We start from the raw sequence: 23,731 nt of genomic DNA on the forward strand, positions 1-23,731 counted from the left end.
GTGGAAACTGAAAAGCAGACTAACCTTCAAAAATTATAGCTGTTTTTCTTTGAACAAAGTCATCTACACTCCATCTGGTTCTGTACTATCAAAAAAAGCTGACATCCTTACCTCAGATTAGAGGGAGATAAGCAGGCTTTGACAAGAAATATGCGCGCGCGCGCACACACACACACACACACACACACACACACACACACAGGCACAGGCACAGACACACAGGCACACACACATGGGCACGTTCTTGTTTAGGGGATTAGCTACATCTGGAATTTCCAAGTCTTCTGAATTCAAGGGACCTTAAGAGTAAAAAACAAAACTAATTTAAAGTAAATCAGACATCTTTAAAGAACTCTTCTAAAGTAGTAGTTTCAATCATACATATACATATACATATATCAAAATATAAATTATTTGGGTTTACTGTTACTCATTCTTCAAGACATCTCTTCAACTTTTGACATTTGACCACACATCCCTCCCAGATGTTCAATCTTCCTATAGCATTCATTACTCTGTTCTCTTCTCTTTCTCCCACCAATGTGACTACTTGGTCTCAATCTCCTGGATAGTCCACTTACCTTATACTCTCACTGTAGGGGTCCCTCAAGGGATCATCCTGATCTCTTTTCTAGTCTCTCTCTGTCAATAAGAGCAAAGCTGCTTTTCTTAGTTACCTCATTAACCTCATCAGCTACTATCAGATCAATCACCATCACAACATAATTAGCTACCAAACCTACAAAGACAACTATAATCTCTCTTGAATTCTAGTTATCTTCTAGATGTCTCCACTTGCATATCCAATCAATATCTCAAATTTAACATGTCAAAAATGGAATCTATCAGGTCCTAAATGCTTCTGTTTTGAAGCTCTGAGTAGTATGAGTATCCTAATTAGTTCCCCTGCCTCCAATCAACTCCTGTTTCTATCTGCCACAAAAAAGTCTTAAACTCACCATGTCACTTATTTGCAAATATTTTAGTGGCTTCTTAATGCCCCTAGGAAAATAAACAGGTATCTTATTCTGACATTTAACCTACCTCTCTAAAATTATGTCATCTTATTTCCCTTACATATATAGGTTACTCTAAACTAAATTAGTCTACTTACTATTGTATAAATTCATTGTTCCATCTCCAGCACTTAACATAGTGCCTGCCTCACAGTGAGTTCTTAATAAATGCTTGCTGAAATACCACTACTAGATATATATCCTAAAGAGATCATGAAAAAGGATTTAAAAAAAAACCCACATTCACAAAAATATTTATAGCAGCTCTTTTCATAGTGGCAAAGAATTGGAAATTAGGGAAAACTCATCATTTGGGGAATCATTGTATAAATTGTGGCATATGAAAATGTTGGGGGGGGTGGGATTTCAGAAAAGCCTGGAAAGACTTGCCTGAATTGATTCTAAGTGAAATATGCAGAACCAGAAGAGCATTATACATACTAACAACAACATGGTATGATGATCAACTGTGATGGACTTGTTCATTTCAGCAGTACATTACTCAAAGACAATTCTAAAAGACTTCTGATAGAAAATTGCATTCATATCCAGAAAAAAAATGAGGAGTTAAAATGCAGACTAAAGTTCACTATTTTCAATTTTTGAAAGTTGCCTTATGTATATGTTGTTTTTTCTCTATTATTTTTCAAATTTGTTTTGATTCTTCTTTACATGTATAGCCTATATTAGATTGCTTTTTTTTCCCAAGGAGATGGGGGAAGGAAAGGAAGGAGGGAGAAAAATGTAAAATTCAAAATCATGCCAAAAAATGATCAATGAAACCCACTGTTGCATGTAGTTGGAAAAATAAATAAACAAAATATTTTTTAAAATAAATAAATGTTTGCTGACTTGACCTGTTCTTTCAAGGGAAGTAGACAGACTGTGGGGAAACATTTCCCCAGTGAAGTCAAAGGTCAAAGAAACAGAGGCAAAGGATTATGTAACTAGAGACAGACCTTCAGTTCCTATTTTATTCAACAGAATAAGCAACCTGATTCTCTCTCAAAGGCAGCCTTCAGTATTTGAGAAGACTTCTTACCTTACTGGTATATTCTGATGAGATTAACCACAGAAAAAACTTCCCTACTGGAACAAACCAAATCTTTGCTTTTCCTGAGACCCTAAGAAAAACACAATTTCCTCTTCAACTCACCAGACATCTGGTCCCTAACATTCAAAGTCACAAATAAGGAATGAGACTTAGTAGCCTCACTCAACAGGTTCCCTTAGAGGCAAGTAATGTTACCCTAAAGCTGTAAAATCCCTTGTGTTTATCTTTCTTTGTTCCTTTGAGCACCTGGCAAATGTCCATCAGCTCAGGCTAATTAAACTTTCTATCCTATGACCTAGCCACCAGATTTATTTGACCTTCAGTCAAATGGACCAAAATGGGAGGAATAACTTTCCTAGAGCAATGGATTGAGGAATTCCCAGGATTCATCATTTTCAGAAAGCAGCATCTACTCACACCTCATTTCTTCTTAGAATCCAGAAGTATGATCAAGCATCACTGAGCAAGCATGTGAGGAGGGGGAAAGTTTTTCAAGTAAAGACTTTGTATTTGCCCATGAGGAAGAGAGCAGGGACTATTTTGAGGTCTTTTATTTGCTTCTTTTTCATCTGAATCCTTAATACCCAGTTTATCAAGCACCTGTTTGTGTGGAGATCACTGGGGCTAAACTGAAAGATGAAGTTTCAACACTAGCTAAAACCCACTCCTTATAATTTATAATCTATTTTGATTGGGCAAGAAAAGTCAAAAGTAAAAGATTAAGCCCTACAATATATGTATCTGCAACACTGGTATTAAATTGTTAAAATACTTGCAAACATTCTTAGTTACTTTAACCTCCTACATGCAAATATTCTCCCACAGCACATAGTATTAAAACAAATTTTAAAAAAAGATTTGTAGATTGTTTTTAGTAAACCTGGCATGAGAACAAATCAATCCCTAAACATTTATAAATTCTCGACTATGCTAGGATCTAGTTTTAAAAAGACAAAAAAAAAGGAAAGTGTTTTTTCAAGGAATTTCTATTCTATCAGAGGAAACAACATATGCAGATAATAAGATACAAAGTAGTTAGGGAAGGAGGATACTTGTGTGTGTGTGTGGGGGGGGAAACCAGGAAATCTTTCTTAGCACTTTCTTTCCCCTTTCCAATCTATCCTCCACCACCTAACATGTCATCTGGGGCTAGGAAGAGTTCCAATAAACTCCCTAAAGACCCTATTATATCTATAAAGATAGGCTCCTATTTGTCATTAAACACTCCTCTTAATCTGACTCTTTTCTATCTTTCCAATCTGTTTACACATTGCTTTTATTCACATACTTTACAGTCCTCACTTGTCATTCTTCATACATCTCTAGACCTTTCCACTGACCAATGTCCATTCATTCAAAGCTCTCCCAGAGGAAGAGCTCTATCTTCTATGGAAACCTCCAGCTTCTATGAATCCCCAAGGTTCCTTCAAGATTCAGTTCAACCCAGATGCTAAATTATCCAAATGATATATCTACATAGATTATCTTTCAATCACTCTGCATACATCCAAAGATCAAAGTATTTGGAAAATACTAAGAACTTAAACGTTTATTCTTTGCTTAACTGAACAAAGAGGGGGATTCTATGAAGCAGGTCTAGAGGAGATCAAAGAGTAGGTATGGAGAGCTGGATAGACTAGGGGGTAACCATAATCAATGAGTCAACAAGACCTGAGGAATAAGACAAGAAGAAATCAGTAAAGGGCATAAGCAAATCATATCCTGAGATTTGCTGAGGGACAAAAAAAAATGGATTACAAGGTTCATAACAGACCATTACTACATGAACCTGGAATGAAAATTCAGTTCTAGATGAGAATTCTGGACAAATGGACTCCATAAAAGTTAATGCAATAGCATAATTTGAACATTTTAAAAAACCTGGATTTAAAAATAACATCTATACAAAATATAAATGCATTGGCTTATTTCATAGAACACTTGAAGTTTATTTTTATACAGGAAATGTACTCTTCACTTCACTACCCCCAAGAAACCTGGCATGTTTCAAAAGAAACCTAACATTCCATGAAATAAAGCTTGAGAAAAATCCTGGACTAGGTGATCTTTTTTTTTTTCCAGTTCCTGCCCTGTGATTCAATTAAAAGCACACCTTTCATAAAAGGAAAGTAGAGAATCAGAGCCAAGGGTGTTTTTGCCTATCTGAATCACAAAGCACTTACATTCTATCAATTCAAGACTCATTTAAAGATTTTTAGTTCCAAGATCAATTTGACCCAGAACTCCAACTCCCCCCCCCCAAAAAAAAACCCTAACTGGGCTTAGTAATTAGCAGAAATGAATGGAGAATTCAATGAAATAGCTGATCATGGATCTAGAGTTGGAAGGAAGCTTTAAGATCATCTAAATCAGAAATGTCCAACCCCCTGGTCCTCAACCCATTAATACAACGTTATTACATTTTATTATTTTGCTCATTGGTAATATGAGTTCTTTGAAATCATAAATAAATATCAAACTCTGTATGTGCCATTGACAAATTTTTGTTGAGCAACGAAGCCAAGAAGAGCTAAAAGTCTGGACATCCATGATATAAATCAAAGATTTAATCTAGGTAGGGAATTTGTGTTGTTTTTTGAAAAAAAAATTATTATTATATGTCAATAGAATTAGTTTCCTTTGTAATCCTATATATCTGGTTTTATTCATCTAAGGACATCATTCTGAAAAGAGCTTCACAGACTTCACAAGATTGTCTTCCTGACTCAAAAAAGGTTAAGAACCCTGATGGATATAAACCAACCTCTACATTTATATAGAAAAGGAAACTGAGGCCCAGAAAGTTAAATTATTTGACCAAGTTCACAAGTATTTAAATTTAGAGACAGGCTTTGTAGCCAAGGTCCTGACTCCAGGGCAAATGTCCTTTCCATTGCAATTTTTTTTGTATCTCCCACATTAAAGATTTCCTCTCTCCTCACTATCTTAAAAATTCAGGCAATAGCTGCTTTTGTTGTTTGTTAAATGAAATAAAAATAATATTTGAGTTTCAGTTCTTATGTCAAAGTTAAAACATTTTTTTCTTTTTTTCAAATTACATCAACTCATTTCCTGTGACTACCATCTTAATTACTGATGTCCATTCATTTGTTGGTATACATCTCCAAACTTGGCCATGATAGTCCTTAGAACAGTCTCAACTAGATCCCTACTCACATTTACTACTTGGGAAATTTTGGGAAATTTCCTTTTTTAGAACTCCAAAACTTGTACTGCACCACGTTTGAGAAAATAGCACTGACTTTTCATGGAATGCCCTTACAGAGGAGAGAGACATTCTAAGGTAAATTTTCCTAAATGACTTGAAGTTCAAAATTTATAACTCAAAATATCAATCAAACAACATTTATTAAGCACTTGCCATGTATTGTGTGTTAAGTGATAGCAATACAGAAGAGAAACAATGCAGTTCCTAATCCTCAAGAAGTTTATAATCTAATGGGGAGTGTGTGTGTGTGTGTGTGTGTGGGGAGAACAGAAAGAATTAATAAATGAGCCATATTTGAGATAATCAATCAATATTTTATTATGTGCCAGGTGCATTGTACCAAGCAGTATAGAGATAAAAAGGGAAAAAGTCTCAGCTCTCAAGGTACTTACAATCTAAGACTGGAGAGAATATGCAAACAAAATATAAACTATGCAAGCTATATAGAGAATAAATAGTAAATAATTACTGTAAGGAAGGCTCTAAATTAAAAGTGAATCAGAAAACTTTCTATAAAAATTGAGATTTTTAGTTGGAATTTAAAAACAGGCAGGGAGATGGGGTACAGCATGAACTGCTGCTTTGTTTTAAAAGGCATTATTTTTCACAATAAGTATTCCAGTAAATGGAAATGCTAGTAGTGCTCTTTTGTTTTTAAGAAAATGTCCTAAGATTACATTCATGATTTTTTTTATGTTTTTGCAAGGCAAATGGGGTTAAGTGGCTTGCCCAAGGCCACACAGGTAGGTAATTATTTGAACCCAGGTGTTCCTGACTCCAGAGCCGGTGCTTTATCCACTGTGCCACCTAGCCACCCCTATTCATGATTTTTTTAACCCTACTTCTCTAAATCTAAAAATGATTCTGAGATTTTTGCTGAGTTAGAAGAAATGTTAAATTAATAAAGTAAGTTAACACAAAAAGTTCATATATCAAACTAGAATGATATAGGAAGTGTTAGTTACATCAGATAGCAAGGGGAAAGGGGAAGGAACAGAGGGAGGGATAAAAATGTGGAAGTCAAAATCTTAAAAAGTAATGAATGTTGGAAAGTATCTTTGCATGTAGTTGAAATAATAAATAAATCAATTTAAGAAAGTGTTTATATATTTTCCTGGCCAGAGTCCCACCATGTCAGGACCAAATTCAGTTGAAAAATTCTCATGAAAATTACTTCATTGGAATTTTCTCTTAGTGAAATCACATTCTAGGCCAGTCATCACATAAGTTGGCCTGTTCCAACATGGACCAGTAGCCTGACACATGTATAGCTAAAGGGAGAATTTGGCTCACAGTGAATTACTTAACTTTTCTCTTAGTTAAATAAAAATGAATCTGACCATTCATGGGAGTGATCATTTCAAATGCTCTAGTGATAATCAAGTAATGACTGCTTTTCAGCTAGAAAGCCAAACTTTTTTTTTTTACTGCAGATCTAGCAGCAAAGCATTTTAATGAGGGATGATGACTGCATCAGCTGTTATCCACAAAGCCAATTTTAGCATTCAGTTTAGGTCTCCAACATCCCAATCTCTAAGAACCTATTCTAAGGAGATCAACCCCATAGATACACATAAACTGACAAATGAGCTGTCATGATAAGGAATTTACTTAGTTGGAGTTTTGCACATTGACTTCCAAATAAGTCTTTTGATTTTATCAGATTCCTGACAACACAATACTTTGCTATTAGTTTTCTGTAAAAAAAGAGATGCTCTAAATACAGGTGTGTATAGGTGTTATGATATAACCATCTTTAGATCAAGGGGTTTTTTTAGCCTAGGCACTGTGAATTTCTTATATCATAAATATTTTGGTAATCATATTTCAATAATCAATTTCCTTTGTAAGTCTCTTTATAGATATATATATATATATATATATATATATATGTATATCCTATGCATTTTTAAAAACCTTGTATGAAGGGATTCACCATGAAGTCAAATGATTCCCTGGCCAAAAATAAAATAAAATAAAAATAGTTAAGAAATCCTATTTTAGATAATCACAACATTTAAATTTTGTAGGGAATATCTCAACTGAGTCTCAGAACAATTCTGTTTCTTTTTGGCGTTATTTTTATCCCTGATTCAAGGAAGAAACTGAGGCTCTGGAAAGTTATGTGACTAGTCCAAGGTCACAGAGCAGATAAACAAAAGCATTTATTAAACTTTTACTGTTTGCAAAGCTTTTTCTGTTGCTAAACTCAAGACAGAAACAGAAAAACAAAACAATCCCCAACCAAGGAACTCACATTCTAATATAATATAATGATAACATAAAGATAACATCTATACACATATATTGTCAGAATTTATATACATAGACATATGCAATTGTTAAGGAATCTATCATCTTTATAGTATATCTGCATATACACACATACACAACTCTCACTCTCTCTCTCTCTCTCTATATATATATATATATATTATATATATATATATATATATATATACACACAGGTATATAGACTGACAAAGACAGTATATCTAAATAGGCAATCTACTGGCAATGAAAAATTGACTTTAATATAAATTTCTTCTTGCATTCACACATGACTATATCTTAAATAAGGTTTCAATTTAAGATCATTTATTAAAACTTAAATGTCTTAGACTCATTCAGAAACTAGTTTCTTAACATTCAAAAATCCTGAAAAAAAATTTAAAAAATCATTCTTGGGTCTCATTTAGCTATCAATGCAGAAAGAAATGTAAGGAAAAATGGTTTTACAATTACCCTTTACGTGTGCCCTCTCTGATAAAAGTAAGATAATTCATCAAATAAATGTAACTTTTAAATAAATTCTCTAATTCTACTGCACCATAAAATTCTTCAGAGAATAAATCATCAAAGCTTGCTTACTAAGACATTCCACACTACATTCAAGAGAATATAGTGAAAGCTTTTATTACAAGGTATGGTTTTCTATTTCTAAAATTTCTAAATGGATTTCCATTTGTGTGCCAAAGAAGATTATGTTAACATATTTGATGAAAACAGATCAATGAAAGCCCTTATCCAAAAGGGCTTCAACATCACTGGGGAGGGAGAAGCGAAAAGGGGAAATTAAGAATTGTAAACATACATAAAAATAAAATACTCTAAAATGTGGAAAAGTCAATGACCTGCAGTACCGTCACTGTCATTTCTCATCATGAAACATCTGTCATGTCAGTGGTGTCACACTCTAGGTGACATAGGACAAACACCAGCTGTCAATTTTCAGGCTGAGCCTTGTGGGTGGGTTGTACTTTGATGAGGTCATGACAAATCCCAGGCCTAGTCATCAGTTTTTCTGGTTCATGCAATCATTTTGTCAGGTTATTCTTGAATGATCAGCTCCTGCTAGACTGATTGATGTTAATTAAACTCTTACAAATCTGACTGAGTCTTGATCAATCTGTTAACTTAAAATGAGAACTATATTGGCTAGTCAGTACATTTTCTTCCATGTGAGAAAATCTACTTGGAAGACAAAATTAATACCAGAAGGTTGCTTGAAGAGTACAATAAAGGGTTTTGATAATCTTAATGGATAGTGTCATTAGCATTTATGATAGCCTCATATACCTATCTCCACTACACAGTTATATCTGTTAAATCATTGTCAGTCTGTCAAAATACCTTCTCCCCATAGTACTGCCAAATTCTTACATCTTCTCTCTCTTCTATACACACTTCCTTTACCCTCCTTTTCTAAAACATTAACTCAAACATTTGCAATTAATTAGATTACCTTTACCTTACAAATCGTTACATTTCAGCTATATTTCAGCCTCTGTTCAGAGTTAAGAAACACCCTAGTTGAGTTTCCACAAGTAAATCTGACCATAGAACATATTAGATTGAAATTTATTGACAGACCCCATGAATGCTGGTCCAATAACCTTTAGACACATCCTCTTAATAAGGAAGGGGGCAGGGTGGAGGGCAGTGCTGCAATTAAGTTTCAAATATGAAAGTGTATAAGTGTGAACACACACAGTTAAATGGTTACAAGTAATACAATTTTATGAGCAGAATGTAGCACTAACTAGGTAGGTATAATTTAGGAAAATGTATCCCTCTAAACTCCAAAACCTCATAGACTTGCAAACAGCAGCTCATATCAGACTATATTGAGACTGGGAGTTGGGATCAGTCTCTTGTATTAGGAGGTTTTAATTATGCCTATTCCTCTATTTCCTATAACTGTGGTTCTCGTCTATGGAGATGGATGGATGGATAGACAGAGTGTGTATATGAATAATCTATCACCAGAGACCACTTTCCTACAGGATTTCCCAGAAATCACCACTTGCAAAGAAGGCCAAAACTCAACTTGTCTTTAGGGATATTTCCCAAGACCCTTTTCACAGCCCTTCACAAGACTCTTGGTAGCACCTTGCCAGCCAAAGACAAAAACAGACTTAGCAAAAGTATATGCTTTATGCTTTAAACATGGCACTTCTCCATCAGCATCTTCAACCTGTACTTTTCACTCCCCTCTTTCTGCAGATTCAAGGATAAAAGAAACTCTTGCCTTTTTTCCTCTAGTAACTGGGAAATTATCAATGACATTAAAATTCTGACTAAATGTTAGGGATATACCATATGTGCAAACTACAAATGGCAATGACAAATTTGTTACAGCCTAAAGTTGTGTTGGCTGATTATTTGCATTCATACAAATGGTTATGTAAAGCTAATATTTATGTATAATATAATATATTTATGAGAGAAGCATAATATACTTTCCTAAACTTAAACTACTTATTATTTTTAATTTAGATATTTTATATTGGAGAGTATTTTTTCTTATACACAAGTCACAAAAGTTTATGAGTTTGTTTTTTGCAAGCGTTGCAATGAATACCTAAATGTTTTGAAGTTTAGAAAAGCATTCAATTACTTGTGTACTCTAGTGGCAAAATGCAATTGAATAAACATTCCTGGAAGATATAAGTATTTTTTTAAAGCTCTAAAGTATGAAGCAACAAGTTCAGATATCAGTAAATTAGTACTGTTCAAAGAGGCTATAACTTCAAACATTCAAGAGCTTCTGAAATCTTCATGCCAGAAAACATGTTCAAAGGTAGATTTACAATATTGCTTAGCCAATACTTTCCTATGCCATACTTTCCTAAGGTTTCCAAGCACTTGATTTTCTCTTTAAAATAGTCTACAGGTGAGATCTCTCTGGAAAGTGTATATGTACTTCTAAACAAGTTAGTCATAAAATTATTTTGCTAGTTATTATTATTGTTATTCTTCCCCTCTTCATAGATTGATTATTTCATATTCTTCCATTTCAAGTTCAAAAGTTATAATCAGCTGGGTCAAGTTCCTATTGACTTGTGACAAGTTCCTATGACAAACTGGGTGTGTCACTTAATCATCCTAAGTAATAGACATCCTCTGAGGTTTACCAGGGCAAATTCTCCATTAGAATGACAATTCCAAGTATGCCTAGCTAAACATGAGGCACAAAGTAAATAAAAGCCTTTTCATTCATAGATTAACTTAAAAGCATTTAAACTAAGCAAGAGATACAGCAGATTTTTTTAAATTAGCCTCAGCCCTCATGGGATTAATTTAAACAAAAATGATAAAATTTGAGGCTTAATGATCATCAGTTGGAAGAAGGGCTGAATCAATTATGACATTTGTGTGTGTGTGTGTGTGTGTGTGTGTGTGTGTGCAAGTAAAGGAATAATGGATGGATAGTTTTTTTTAAATGACAAAGGGAAACCATTTTAGACAAACCTGGAAAGATTTCTGACTAGGTGACCCAATGGATAGAGTAAAGGACCAGGCCAGGACTTGGGGAGTTTGAATAGGATCCCTCTTTGTCTAAGTTTTCTCATCCTTAGAATGACTTAGAGAAGAAAATGCAAGCCACTCCAGTATTTCACCAAGAAAAGCCCAAAGAAGGATCACAAAGAGTCAACCACAACTCAAAACAATAGCAACAGGGAAGACTTGTACAAACAGAAGCACAATGAAATGAGTAGAGCCACAATAACAATATTGCAAGGAATAAAGAATTAAGAAAATTATCAAATCAGTCAAGAAAGATTTATTAAGTACTTACTATTTGTCTGGCATTCTGCTAAATGCTTGGGAAATAAGAAAAGGCAAAACCATAATCCCTACTTTTAAAGATCTCAAAAGATGACAGCATACAAAACAATTGTTCATACATGATGTATTCAGTAGCAAAAGAAGGCAATGTCAAAGGAAAAGATACTTGCAATGGTATATACGGGTAAAGGACTCTTACAGAATGTGGGAATAAGCCAACACTTAAAGAAACTAGGAAAGCCAGGAGACAAGTGAAGAGAGAGAAAATTTCAGACATGTAAAGGGAATAAGTAAAAAGGAAGAATATAAAGAAGTCATATGCATAAAACAGCAAAAATGAAAGAAAGCCAGTGTAGTTGCAAATTCCATGAAGAAGAATAAGGTATAAGAAGACTAGAAAAGGTAGTAGGAAGAAAAAAAAAAGAAAAAAGAAAAGGTAGTAGGGGCCAAACTGTGAGAGGTTTCATATTTTATTCTGGATCTTAAAGTGAACTACTGGAACTTGTTGAAGGGGGGGGGGGGTAAGAACACAATCAAATGTTCGTGTTCTTAGATCACTTTGAAAGTTGAATAAAGGATGGACTAGAATGGGGAGAGAGGACCAACCAGAAATGTGAACTAAAGACTTTAGAAGTTAGGTGATAAAACCTACAATATGTAGAGTATGTGTGAATTATGAAAAATAGATACATACCAGAGATAAGTTCTGACAATGCAATGACAAACTACTATTGGAGAAAACCCACTGATGATACCGATCTCCTACCAGAGAGGTAATTAACTCAAGGGACTTTGTCAACATGGCCAATGTGGGCATTTGTTTTGTAAGATAGAGGAAAGTTACCTAATGTTACCAAAAGGGCGGGTGAGGGAGAGGGTGTAGGGGAAGAGTATGAAATCAAGATTATCAAAAGATTTTCTTAATGCATAGAAGACAGTAAAAGAAAAATCAGTAGGAATCAGAGAAACAGGACAGCTTTGAAAATTAACATGTACAATTTATTGTATAATTGGGTAAGAGATGAAAACTGTGCCTGGGTAGATTCACAGTTGTATGCTCAATTCTCTTATTCTCATCAGCTTTGCAAAGAGGAAAGCACATCTTATTTAATTAGTTTAGTTCAGAATATTTTTTTAAATGAAGCCTGGAGAGAACCCTAACCTCAAAAAGATATACACCAGTGAGAAAAAGCCTCCTCTGAGGTGGATCCTAAGAAAATTTGACCTATGATACTCTGGTAATTATATTATCCCAAAGATGATCCATAATAATAGCAATAATCATGAAGCATGCTTTGAAATGTAAAAATCCTTTAAAATAACTAATCTAATAATTAATAGTATATGCAAAAAGTTCAAATAAAGGAAAAAAATTTGTTTGGCACATTATATAATTTAAAGCAGTAGTTCCTAATCTTTTTAATATCTAACATTCCAAGGTCCACATCATAATAGTTATTGTATTATTAGCATTCCCTAATTAAGAAAATACAACATAAATTTATAAATAAATCTCCTCAAACTACTCTGTATTTAGCTAGTTTATATTTGTTCAGTTACTCTTTTTATATTTATACTGCATATTTTACATATGTCTTGTCTCCTCCATTGCCAGATAAGCTCCTTTCATACATAAAGTTTCTTTATATAGTACTTGCAAAGCCCAGCAGAGTATTTGGCACATAAGAGATTCTAATACTTGTTGACTAGTATATACTTTAGTCTACATAATTTATGTTTGCTTTTTTATTACCCTTGGTAGCATTGTTATGGTGGTACTAAATAAAAACTGTTTGGTCATTCAGATTCGGGACTGCTTATAAAAGCAGCATCTCTCTAACCGGCTTTCCCCCATATCCATCCCCACCCCAACCCCCACCCCTTATAAAATCCTTGGCTTATTTAGGAACTAGTTAGGAACTAGTGAATCTTTGAACAATATGAACAATACATTTAAATTGAACAGGATAACAAACTGCAGTCTGCAGTTTCATTTCAAGCCTTGGCCTCTATGCAGATTTTTAAAAAGATAGCCTGAATCTTAAAAGAACTCTGACTTCATGACACTTGATGGAAAGCTACTGACTTTCAGAAATAAGCAGGTTTATTTGGGTTAACAGGGAATAGAGTGGAAGCAATGAATAAATTAGTATATTTATTCTATCTAATACATTTTTAATAGTTAACTATAAGAGAAATAATAAAATAGTTAACAATAAAGCTAATCTTTGCTTTCTACACATCACTTTATTTTCCTGATTTATAACTCTGTGAAACAAATTTCTGTAACATTAAGTACATCAGCACTTTGTTAGAATTAGGCATAAAATTGCCCACTATTTTGAACTGACATAACTTCAAGCAGAAGTGATGTTTAGAAGAGGTAATGTATTAGCTTTAAAATATTAAAATTCCAATAAACCACTATAAATGACAGACAGAAATGCTATAATGTATTGATAGATAAAAAACACTTTTTAATTTAATTTTTAAAAAATGTTTTAAATTAAATTAAAAATATATTTTCAAAGATTTTGTTATCACTAGAAGCCACATTAAAAATAATACACCATAATTAATTCTGCTTTTAATTGAAAGGTTTTGCCTTATTAACTAGCCATAATTCTTAGCATTTAACATTAAATTCACAGTTTTGAAAATATATATATATCAAATAATTAGAGCATACGATAATTTCTTCCAGGGAGCACACTCAACTGATTAGTGGCTTTGGATACATACTAATAAGCATATCAGTTGTTTAGGTATTTGTAAATACCAACTGCAAAAGCTATCTTTCTTTTAGACTAATATGAACTTGTCAAACACAGACTAGAAGTATCTATTCATTTTGTGTTCTTAAAATATCAAATTCTACTGAGGTCCCTGATGCCTCATCATGATCTGAAGATGACTCAGTGTTCTGCAAGTCCACGCCAAATAGCACAAACTCTGTGGTAGGTCCCATCATGATAGAAAAAGTTAAGTATACAGTCTAAACAACTAAGAACCAACCTAAGTTGGAAGAAGTTTATCACTTAAAAGTTAACCAGTAGTATTTGTAGGGGAGGTGGGAAAGAAGGGAGTAAGAGACTTAACAAAAATTTAGAAATCTTGTGATCTTATAAGTTTATGGTCTTATTTGGTAAAAGGAGTACCAAACCTGAGAAAATAATAAATCTATTAAAATTTTAAAGAAAATAAAATCATCTTAACTTTGAAGCCATACTTAGAATTGAAATACTGTTGCTCGGTCATTTCAGTCATGTCTGACTCTTTGTGACTCCATTTAGGGTTTTCTTGGCAAAAATACTGAAGTAGTTTACCATTTCCTCCTCCAGATCATTTTACAGATGAGGAAACTGAGTCAAACAGTTTCAAACAGAATTTGGTGACTTGCCATGGGTCTCACAGCTTGTAAGTGTCTGAGGCTGAATTTAAGCTAAGATCTTCTTGATTCTAGGACTGGAACTTTATCCACTGTGCCACCAAGCTGCCCCTTTCACATAATACACTATAATGTGGAATTCGGCATGATATGGACTTGGTCATCTGGTGAAAAAATTACCTAAATTATAAAGGAATTTGGATGACATAGTTATGTAATAATTCACATACAAAAGGATAGAAGCAATATATGACTTGTTAATATCAAATTCTGGTATAAATGGATAGTAAATCTTAATATATTAGCAGGTACTTACTAACATTTTTGTTTTTTAATGAATATAATGATTAAAATAAACTGTAATTATAGCACTGGTCAACAGTTAGTTGACCAAAAAATCTATAGTCTGATTATTAATAAGGCTTTTGCTATATATTTCAAAATATGGTTTTTAAAAGGGTAACAGCAAGAGAGAAAATGGAATTATTAGGTAAGCAGCTTCAGATATGAGACTGGAGTTCACATAAGAAGGTGGGAACATGAACATGAGTCACGCAACACATTCAAATGAAATATATTGATGTAAGCATACTTCTTATTAGCTCATTACATATAGGAATAGCAGAACTCCTACCAATTTTATAAGTTATAAAAAGGGTTAGTATTATATTTCAATACTAACCTGTTTAATTCAGCAAATATTATTAAGCACAAGGTGCAGAGTTGGCCTCTGTGTATAAATGGACAAGAAAAATACATCAAAAACACTGATTTGTGCCACTAATTAGCACAACTAACAATTTACTCAACCTTTCTCATTTGTGAGATGATCCAACCTTGTTATATGACTTAGCAGAAGCCATCTTCTCATTTTTTTTAGGCCTTCTTATGAGAAGTTTGAATGAGTGAATTAGACAGTCTAGAAGACCAAACATTTTTGGTCTCAGAATTCCTTTGCAAAAATTACTAAGCTTTTTTTATGTGGTTTTATATTTAATGACATACCATATCAAAAAGTTAAAACTGATAAATGTTAAGAAAAATCATCAATTCATTTTAAATAACACTTCATTACATGTGAACATAACATTTTACACCAAAAAACCCCAACTATATTCCAAAACAAAAAGTTGAGAGGTTGGCATTATTTTACAGATTATTTTACAAACATCTTTGATGTCTGTCTTAGAAGAGGACAACTGAATTCTAAAATGTACTTCTGCAATCCATCTATTGCATTGTTGAAGCAAAGATAAAGGCAATCCAACCTCACACAGATATAGAATTGGAAAAGGGAGCATTTTATTGGGAAAATCATATTGATTCTAGGGGGAAAATCAGGCTAAAGTTCAGACAGAACTTGTAAAAGACAAACTCTGGGCCAGAAGATATTTTAGGAGCTAAAATGTTTCTTTAAGTACTGCTGTGGAGTAGAGGCTAAGAGAAAGAGTAAAGGAGGGAAGTCACTGATCCTCTAAGGGGATTAGCAGCTGCAACCATCAAATCAATGACAAAAGCCACCATGAGAGGATGAGAAGTGAGAAAAGGTATAGGAGCATGAGAGGTTTCCTAGGGGAATTATGCTCCCTAGGAGTGGGCTAACTTCACCAGAAGACTAGCAATTCAACTAAGTAGAGGATAAGCTTTTGAGGATGACATAGGGAGAGATAGGAGTGGGCAGGTAGCTCAGAGATGAGGTAATGAGATATATTAATGAGGGCAGTATCTCAAAGACATAAGGGCTTTGCCCTTGACAAGAAGGGATTCAGGAATTTTACTAAAAGTTCATTGATCTAGTCTCAATAATTTGAACAATGGGATAGAATTAGGGGGATTAGTTGCCTTAAAGAAAGCAATGTTAAATGCAAGATAAATGGTCAGTGCAGAGGGAACATTATAATAATTATAAAATTATTTCAACATCTTAGTATTTTTCTAAAGATAGTCATGACCTCAGGACCCCCTTAAAGGGTCTAAGCGAAATTTAGAGGTCATAGAATTGCCAGTTTCAGAACCACTGGTCTAGAACATCCCTTTCAAATTGCTTACATTCAAGAAAAGGGAGTGAGGAAGAGAAAAGTTCCACGTCATCTCATTCCTACATGCCTTTCCTAACTCTCCCAATTGCTGTTATGTATTGTTAAAAAAAAAAAAGAAATCTTTTGTATTGGTTTTGTATATGCTATATTCTCTGACAGTATATAAGCTATTTAAGGGGTAGGAACTGTCTCATTTTTGTCTCTATATCTCTGGTATTGTTATGAACAGTAAATAGGAAATGCTTAGGATCATTCATTTTTTAGAGCTAGAAGAGGTCATCCAGCTCAATCTTTTTTAATAGATGAAAAATTGAAACCAGAGAGATCAAGTGATTGCTCAAAGTGACAAAGGCAATAAGCAGAAGAGCCAAGTTTCAAATTTGCTGTTCTCCCCATCCCCCACTATGCCAATGCTTAATAAATACTTTGTAGCACTGAATTTAGTCTCAAACCACATTGTTCTGAAATGTGAGCTAATCCATAATAGAAAGGGCCCAAGAGTCCAAATGAAGAGGTCAGATGGGTGATAGATGGTCTGAAGACAGGTTTGATGTCCGATTTCATAATCGCTCAAGCATAGAGGCCTATATTCTGACAAGTTTATTATTAATCAGTAAATTCTACACTAGCTCTCATCTAGCTTTCTAGATGGCCAATAGTCAAGAGAAAGATGAAGAGCCCTCTTTTGATCTCAACCTTATAGCAGGATCCAGAATTTCTAATTGAGCCAATGAAGTTAGTGTTTCATAAATTTACCTAGACATTACAAAATTAAGCATAAATTGTATACAAAATAGCATAAATTTGCATTTATTAAAAACTGCACCAATAACATGGTATTGTTTTTAACTCCCAGAAATAAAAAAAGTGTCCTAGCTTCTACATGAAACTTTGCCAATAATGTTGCTTTGTTGACACATATTTGCCTTCACAGTGAATTTATGAACAAACCAATCTCCCTTTCCTCCACATTTAGGAACTGATCCTGAATGAAAAAGAATTAAATGGATGTTTTATGCAACATCAAACAAAGTTGTACTGGTGCTGAATTGTCAATATTTTCAGGTAATAGTCCATGACACCCAATTAAGGTGACCACTAAGTTTCCATTGCAGATCAGAAAATAGTAGCATCATTTTGCCAGTTTTGGGGAATGCTCCACAAAAATATTTTACTACCCTAAAGACTTGTCAGAAGCAAAAGATCCTCTTAGTAAGATTGGTTAAAATGACAACATATTAATGAATAGACCTCATTTCCTTCCTTGTTTCTGAGGGAGTAGGTACTTAATAAATGCTTGACAAGACTTTGATTTAAAATTTGTTTATCTCTATACTAGAACATTTTACAGTTTCATCACTATCCAAAGAAGATTCCTAATGGGCATATCCCTCAGGTTATGAGTATTCTCGCAGCCTGAACTGTGAACCAGTGTTTGGGGAAAACAGCTGAATTTGAGGCTCCTCAAAATATTCCAGGCCTCTCTGGACATAGGGTTTGTGTTAGAGAATTGCCATTCCAGGAAATTATTACATATTTTCTTTACCTGTCAAAAGAAAAATTGGGAACTGATTACCCTCAAGGAATCTAGGATATTAGGACAGATTTTTTTTTAGTAGTGGGGAAATGGAAAGAACTGGACTTCCAAAGTAGAACCTCACATTGTTCTTATAAAAAGGAAGCCAATTTGTAAAGCAACAGACATAAAGAATCAAGTACTGGGTTATACTCTGCCAATATTTGAGCAGTAAATCCTGCATAGTCAAAACATGACAGAGTGCTTCACATTTTGAGAAACATTTCTCCACTATCATTCTAAATCTATCATATCTAAAAGTAAGTTATTATACTGTCACACTATTTTTCATACTTAAAGTCGACATTATTTAACAAAGCTATAACCAATGTCTTTTTTAATGAGCAATATATTAGAATAAACTTTAGTTTTTAAGAACTTGCAATTAATTCAGGGAAAAGTGTCATGATATGAAACAACATATTGTTTCACCTACAACTCATCTCACTTCGGAAATCATTCAACTCTGATTTAAATGAATGGAATTCTGTGTTTGTGTATAAGCCACCCACTTTCTTTAATGAGACCTTAGCAAGGAAGAAAGACTTTTACCTGAAAGGATTCTTCAGTCCTCTAAATATAATAAAGCACACTGAAAGCCACACTTTATAAAATAGAATAGTATTGTTTTTAATTTTTAGCAGCTGTTAGTGATTTTGGAATGCAAAAAATAAATCTGGACCATTATGCTTGCCTAAAAAATGAAAAAATTATTTTTCCTAAAAGGTGCCACTTCTATCAAGTAAGGTATTATCTCTGATCATCTCAGAGAGGCAAACTCTCCTTTTTCACTGGCAGAATTTATTACAGACTATTGGTTTTTTTCCCATGAGGCTGAACCATCATGCAACAGTTTTACCATTCGACTAAGAATACAGTGGTCCAAATCAGATATCCAGACCCCAGAAATTTTAATCAGTCATAAGAAACAAACTATTTCCTTCATAAATATTACACAAAACCAGAAAATAATCCTCTTCCATGAAAAAAACTACATTTGGAATGTGAACAAAGTAAAAAAGGCATCTTTTTATTAATTTAATTTCAAACCAACCTCTGATATTAATAATGAAATGAAATCACATTCATGTACCCTAAAGGCAATACTAAACTAAAAGCTATAGTTCAATATTTCATAATAATGGACTCACAGAAACACCTAGGATTGTATTTCAAGTACCCAATTATGTGGAAAAGTTTTAATGGATCACTATATAGTGTATTATTATTATTATTATTAAGTATAAAAATAGGCAATAAGAGTAGATAGAGCTTTGTCCTTTGGACATCAGGTACAGCAGCCATAACTTAATTTTAATCTCTTTTGGTCTATTAAATCTTTCTCATTCATAATTACCAACATGAAGGTTAAGAAATACTATATTTTATTAGCTTCCAATATGCATATTGATGTTCATTTGGTCACTTACCAATGCTTTCTCATTAAGTCAAATCAATAAATCATCAGAACAAGAATATAACCCAGGTATTATTTAAGAAACCAAATAGAATAGCTTTTAATTGTAGTGGTGACTGGAGGTTTTTTTGAACTGTAAGAGGTCAAATTAAATGTTTGTTTTTGGGGGGGCTTGAGAGTTTTTTTGGTCAAAGAAAGCTTTCTATTAAAATTTTCACATCTTTCAAAATTTGTTAGTTGGGTGATAACATTTTTGTCAAAACTAAAAGGCGAAATGATTTGTGAACAAATTCTTTACTAGTCTCAACATTCTAACAAAATTTGAAAACAATTATAAGAAACCTTGAGCTTTAAGACTAATGAATCCAAAAAGGTGTCATAACAGAAACTGATTACAGAATTTTTAAGAGGGAAAAGGAAAAGAAGCAAGGGAAGCATTTTTTTTTATCAACCTTTCATTTTTAACCTGGACTCCAGTATGAAAGATCTGACTTGTGCTCTTTCAGAAATGGTTTAATATTCAAAGTAAGTATTCAAAAGATGATTTAAAAAAGCCACTAATAGCATCCAAGCAACATTTAACAATCTAAACCAGTAATCAAATTTGAAAAGCAACACAGAGCACTCTGAAAAAAACATGAATGCTATTATGGTAAAATCCATCTTTACCAGAGTATTCAAGATAAAGATGTATACAGATATCAGGAGAAACAGGACTGTAGATCAATTTGTTTTAGTATATCTTTTCTTCTGAAGGTTTTCTTTTCATAGGTAGCTTTTTTTCCTGGAGGAGAGCCCATCCACGTCTTGGAGGTACTTTTAATCTCAGTTATACAATTTAAAAATATAAATCTTACATAAAACATATTTGTGAATTATGCTCTTGGCTGGTAGAGGGGAGTTTTTGTTTTATTCTCGTTTTAAACGTAAATCGAATACAGTTGCTCCAGTGATTTAAAACAGTGAAGCATAGGTATATGGGTATACTTTAATAGCTAAGGCACAACCGAAAGAAAAAGTCACACACACACATACACACACACATACAAACATGAGAACAAAGGAAACACTAACGTGTGAACAGGAAATGAAGCAACTCTGTACACGTAAGTACCTTTTGGTGCCTCCAACGTAGGTGAAAGTAAAAGTGGAGTCTGAGTATCTGAAATCTGAAACAGGAAGTATTATTATATTTTATTACTTCAGGAGACATTTTAAAAAGCATAATTTTATCTTTTTTCGGCGGGGGGGGGAGTGGTTGGCAGGAAGGGGAAAGCGCGAAGAGCAAAGGAGGTTGGAAACACCTGAGGTCTCCATCCCATTTTGCTTAGGGCGGGGGGGGGGGGGGGGGATATGTGGTTTAAGGAGCTGGAGCAGCAGAAAAAGCCCCTCGCAACAAGTGCCCCGATGCTATGGCAACGGCGGGAATTTCCATTGTCAGAGGAGGAAGCAAGCAGCAACAAGCCAGGCTTTCTGCTTCTAAATAAGGCTCCAGTGTTGTGGGTTGTTGTTTTTCGGGGGGGGGGGGGGGAGGCCGGGGATTCAATTGCGAGACGGTAGCGCCAGAGCCCCCGGCAGACCAATTGCAGGGTAAAGCGTTGATGAGGACTAGTGAAGGCAGGAGTAGGGGGGCATCCCCAGATAAGTGCTCCGCTCCCAGGGCCAACGAGGAAAGGGGGGTGGAGGGGACAGAAATGGGAGGGGAGAAAACCAAACAAAACAGTGGCTGGGAGCCGAAAGCGGCAGCCCGGCCCGGCCCCGGAGCCCTGGAGAGGGGAGCGGAGCCCCGGCTCCATTCCACGGCCGCCGCCAATCAATTCATTGCGCAAAGCAACTCCTTCCAAGCCGCGAGTCTCGGCCGCCCGCAAGCGGAACCGCGAGCCGGCCGGTGGGCTGGGTGACTCTCGGGATGCTGGCGGCGGCTCCGGCGGCCGCGGGTCCTCGCCCGGGGCACCTTTCCTAGCGGGTCTCCGAGCCTGAATCCGGTTTCCCCAGACAGTGGGGAAGGGACAGCTGGAGGGGGGGGGGGGGGGGCATGATGGGGGTGGGTAGTAGAAGGGATAAAGCTGAGCTCCCCTCCCCCCTTCCTGACACCCGATCTGGCTACCGTGACTGTTGTGAGATGCCACCCGAAATGGGGACAAGCAGCCCCCAGGCAAACAAGTCGTGCACAGACAGCGGGGGGTAAAGCGGGGTGGAGGGGGCTGGCACCGGGGGCTGAGGGGGAGAAGGACACCAACTCACCTGCAAACAGGCAGTCCTTCTCTGCCTTGGACTTCTGTATCACAATGTCGATATCCTTCTGAATTCTCTCTTGCCTTGAACACATCCCCATGAAAGAAATCCCTGGAAAAAAAGCAGTCTCGGTTTCCAGCCCACCCCACCCCCCTTTCTCCTCCAGTTTTCGTCAATAGTCCGTTAAAAATGAAACCTCTGGTTGAGGCAGAGGATGAGGCAGAAGTGCTTTCTGAAGTGATCCAGGGTGAGAAGGGAGGAGGGGGGAGGTCGCTTTTGCATTCCCAGATGTGACCGCCCAGCTGCCTCTTGCTGCTGTTTGATTCCAATTTCCTCTCCTGACAATAGATCCAGAGGATGGTGATGACACCGAGTCTCACTTTCTCCCTCCCCCGCCTGAGCCACCAACGGCGGTGGGCTGCGAGCGCTAGGGATCGGAAGAGAATAACGAGGGTGATCACAGGCGATGGCAGGTCCGGCTCGGGGAGACAGACAGGAAGCGCCTCATTCTTTGACACAGACACACACATACATACACCCTACACACACATGCATGCATGCACACACGCACGCACGCACCCACACTCGCTTACACACATAGACACATTCACACATACAGACTACAGCCTGACGCCGAGACTGCTGCAGCTACGCCAAGCCGCAGACCCTCCCCTCTCCGCTACTGCTCAACAGCCACAGACACTCCGCCTGCCACACGTACAGGCTGCCCGGCTGCTTCTGCTGGCTCCTGTGTCTTTAATAGTAACTACCCGCCAGGGCAAAGCCTGGCTTTCCCCACCTCTGAGCCAGGGTGGGAGCTACATGGGAACCTGTGGGTGGAATGCTGCTGGACTTCTATGGGCTCCATCACTTGCATGCATTTTACTCCACTTTCTCCCTAATTGTGAGTAAAAGGAATACTTGAACCAGAAGATAGATAGATAGATAGATAGATAGATAGATAGATAGATAGATAGATAGATAGATAGATAGATAGATGATAGATAGATAATAGATAGATAGATAGATAGATAGATAGATAGATAGATAGAGATAGATATTCAAACCTGCCCATATTCTCTAAGACAGCAGAAACCCTAAAACAACTTCAGCAAATTCCATACCTACCAATGAATCTTTTTTTCTTCTTCTGCACAGCAGAGGCCACTAAACTCATCATTCCATCAGGGGAAAAAAATAGTTCATCCTCAGTGGAAATGCTTTTTTCCTACTTCCTTCTAGGGCCCATGTCTTTTTCTTCTCCACTTGGAGACTTCTCCCAGTATATTCCTTTGCCCATCAGATTTCGAGAATACCCATCAATAGCACTTTAGCACAAGTGTGTTCTTTCAGTGGTTTATAATAATACAATGACCATATTTTCAGAACTCCAAATTGGAACTCTTGTTCTGCCGAATATTCTGGTGACTTTTGTTTGTTTCCTATTTATCTTAATTGTCATATGATTAGACAAAATATCTTAAATCATGACAGCTCAGAAAATCCAGGACAGATGGCCATTGTATTTATAGGCCACCCCTCAGATTCAGGACAATCACTATTGCCCTCAAATACCCCTTGAGATCAACTTTTTCTTTGATCCCCCTAACCCAGTTTAGTCTATTCTGTTTTATACCCACTTAGTTTTTTGCCCTAAAGATTCCCTATTGTATTCAAACCCCAAATAATCAAATCATATTTCAAT

General features: G+C 35.6%; 1 protein-coding gene across 1 annotated transcript in view; it reads right to left on the bottom strand.

The window, feature by feature from the left end:
* PARP8 (poly(ADP-ribose) polymerase family member 8) overlaps positions 1-22,214 on the bottom strand; it is a 234,471-nt gene extending 212,257 nt beyond the window's left edge. The window contains exons 1-2 of the mRNA XM_074206602.1: positions 22,036-22,214; positions 20,906-20,960 (exon numbers count right to left, since the gene is read on the bottom strand). Of these exons, the coding sequence (XP_074062703.1) occupies positions 20,906-20,960; positions 22,036-22,126 (146 nt within the window). The 5' untranslated portion in view covers positions 22,127-22,214. The remainder of the gene's footprint in view (positions 1-20,905; positions 20,961-22,035) is intronic.
* Between the last annotated feature and the right edge of the window lie 1,517 nt (positions 22,215-23,731).

The sequence above is a fragment of the Macrotis lagotis genome, chromosome X (assembly GCF_037893015.1).
Source record: "Macrotis lagotis isolate mMagLag1 chromosome X, bilby.v1.9.chrom.fasta, whole genome shotgun sequence".
NCBI lineage: Eukaryota > Metazoa > Chordata > Mammalia > Peramelemorphia > Peramelidae > Macrotis > Macrotis lagotis.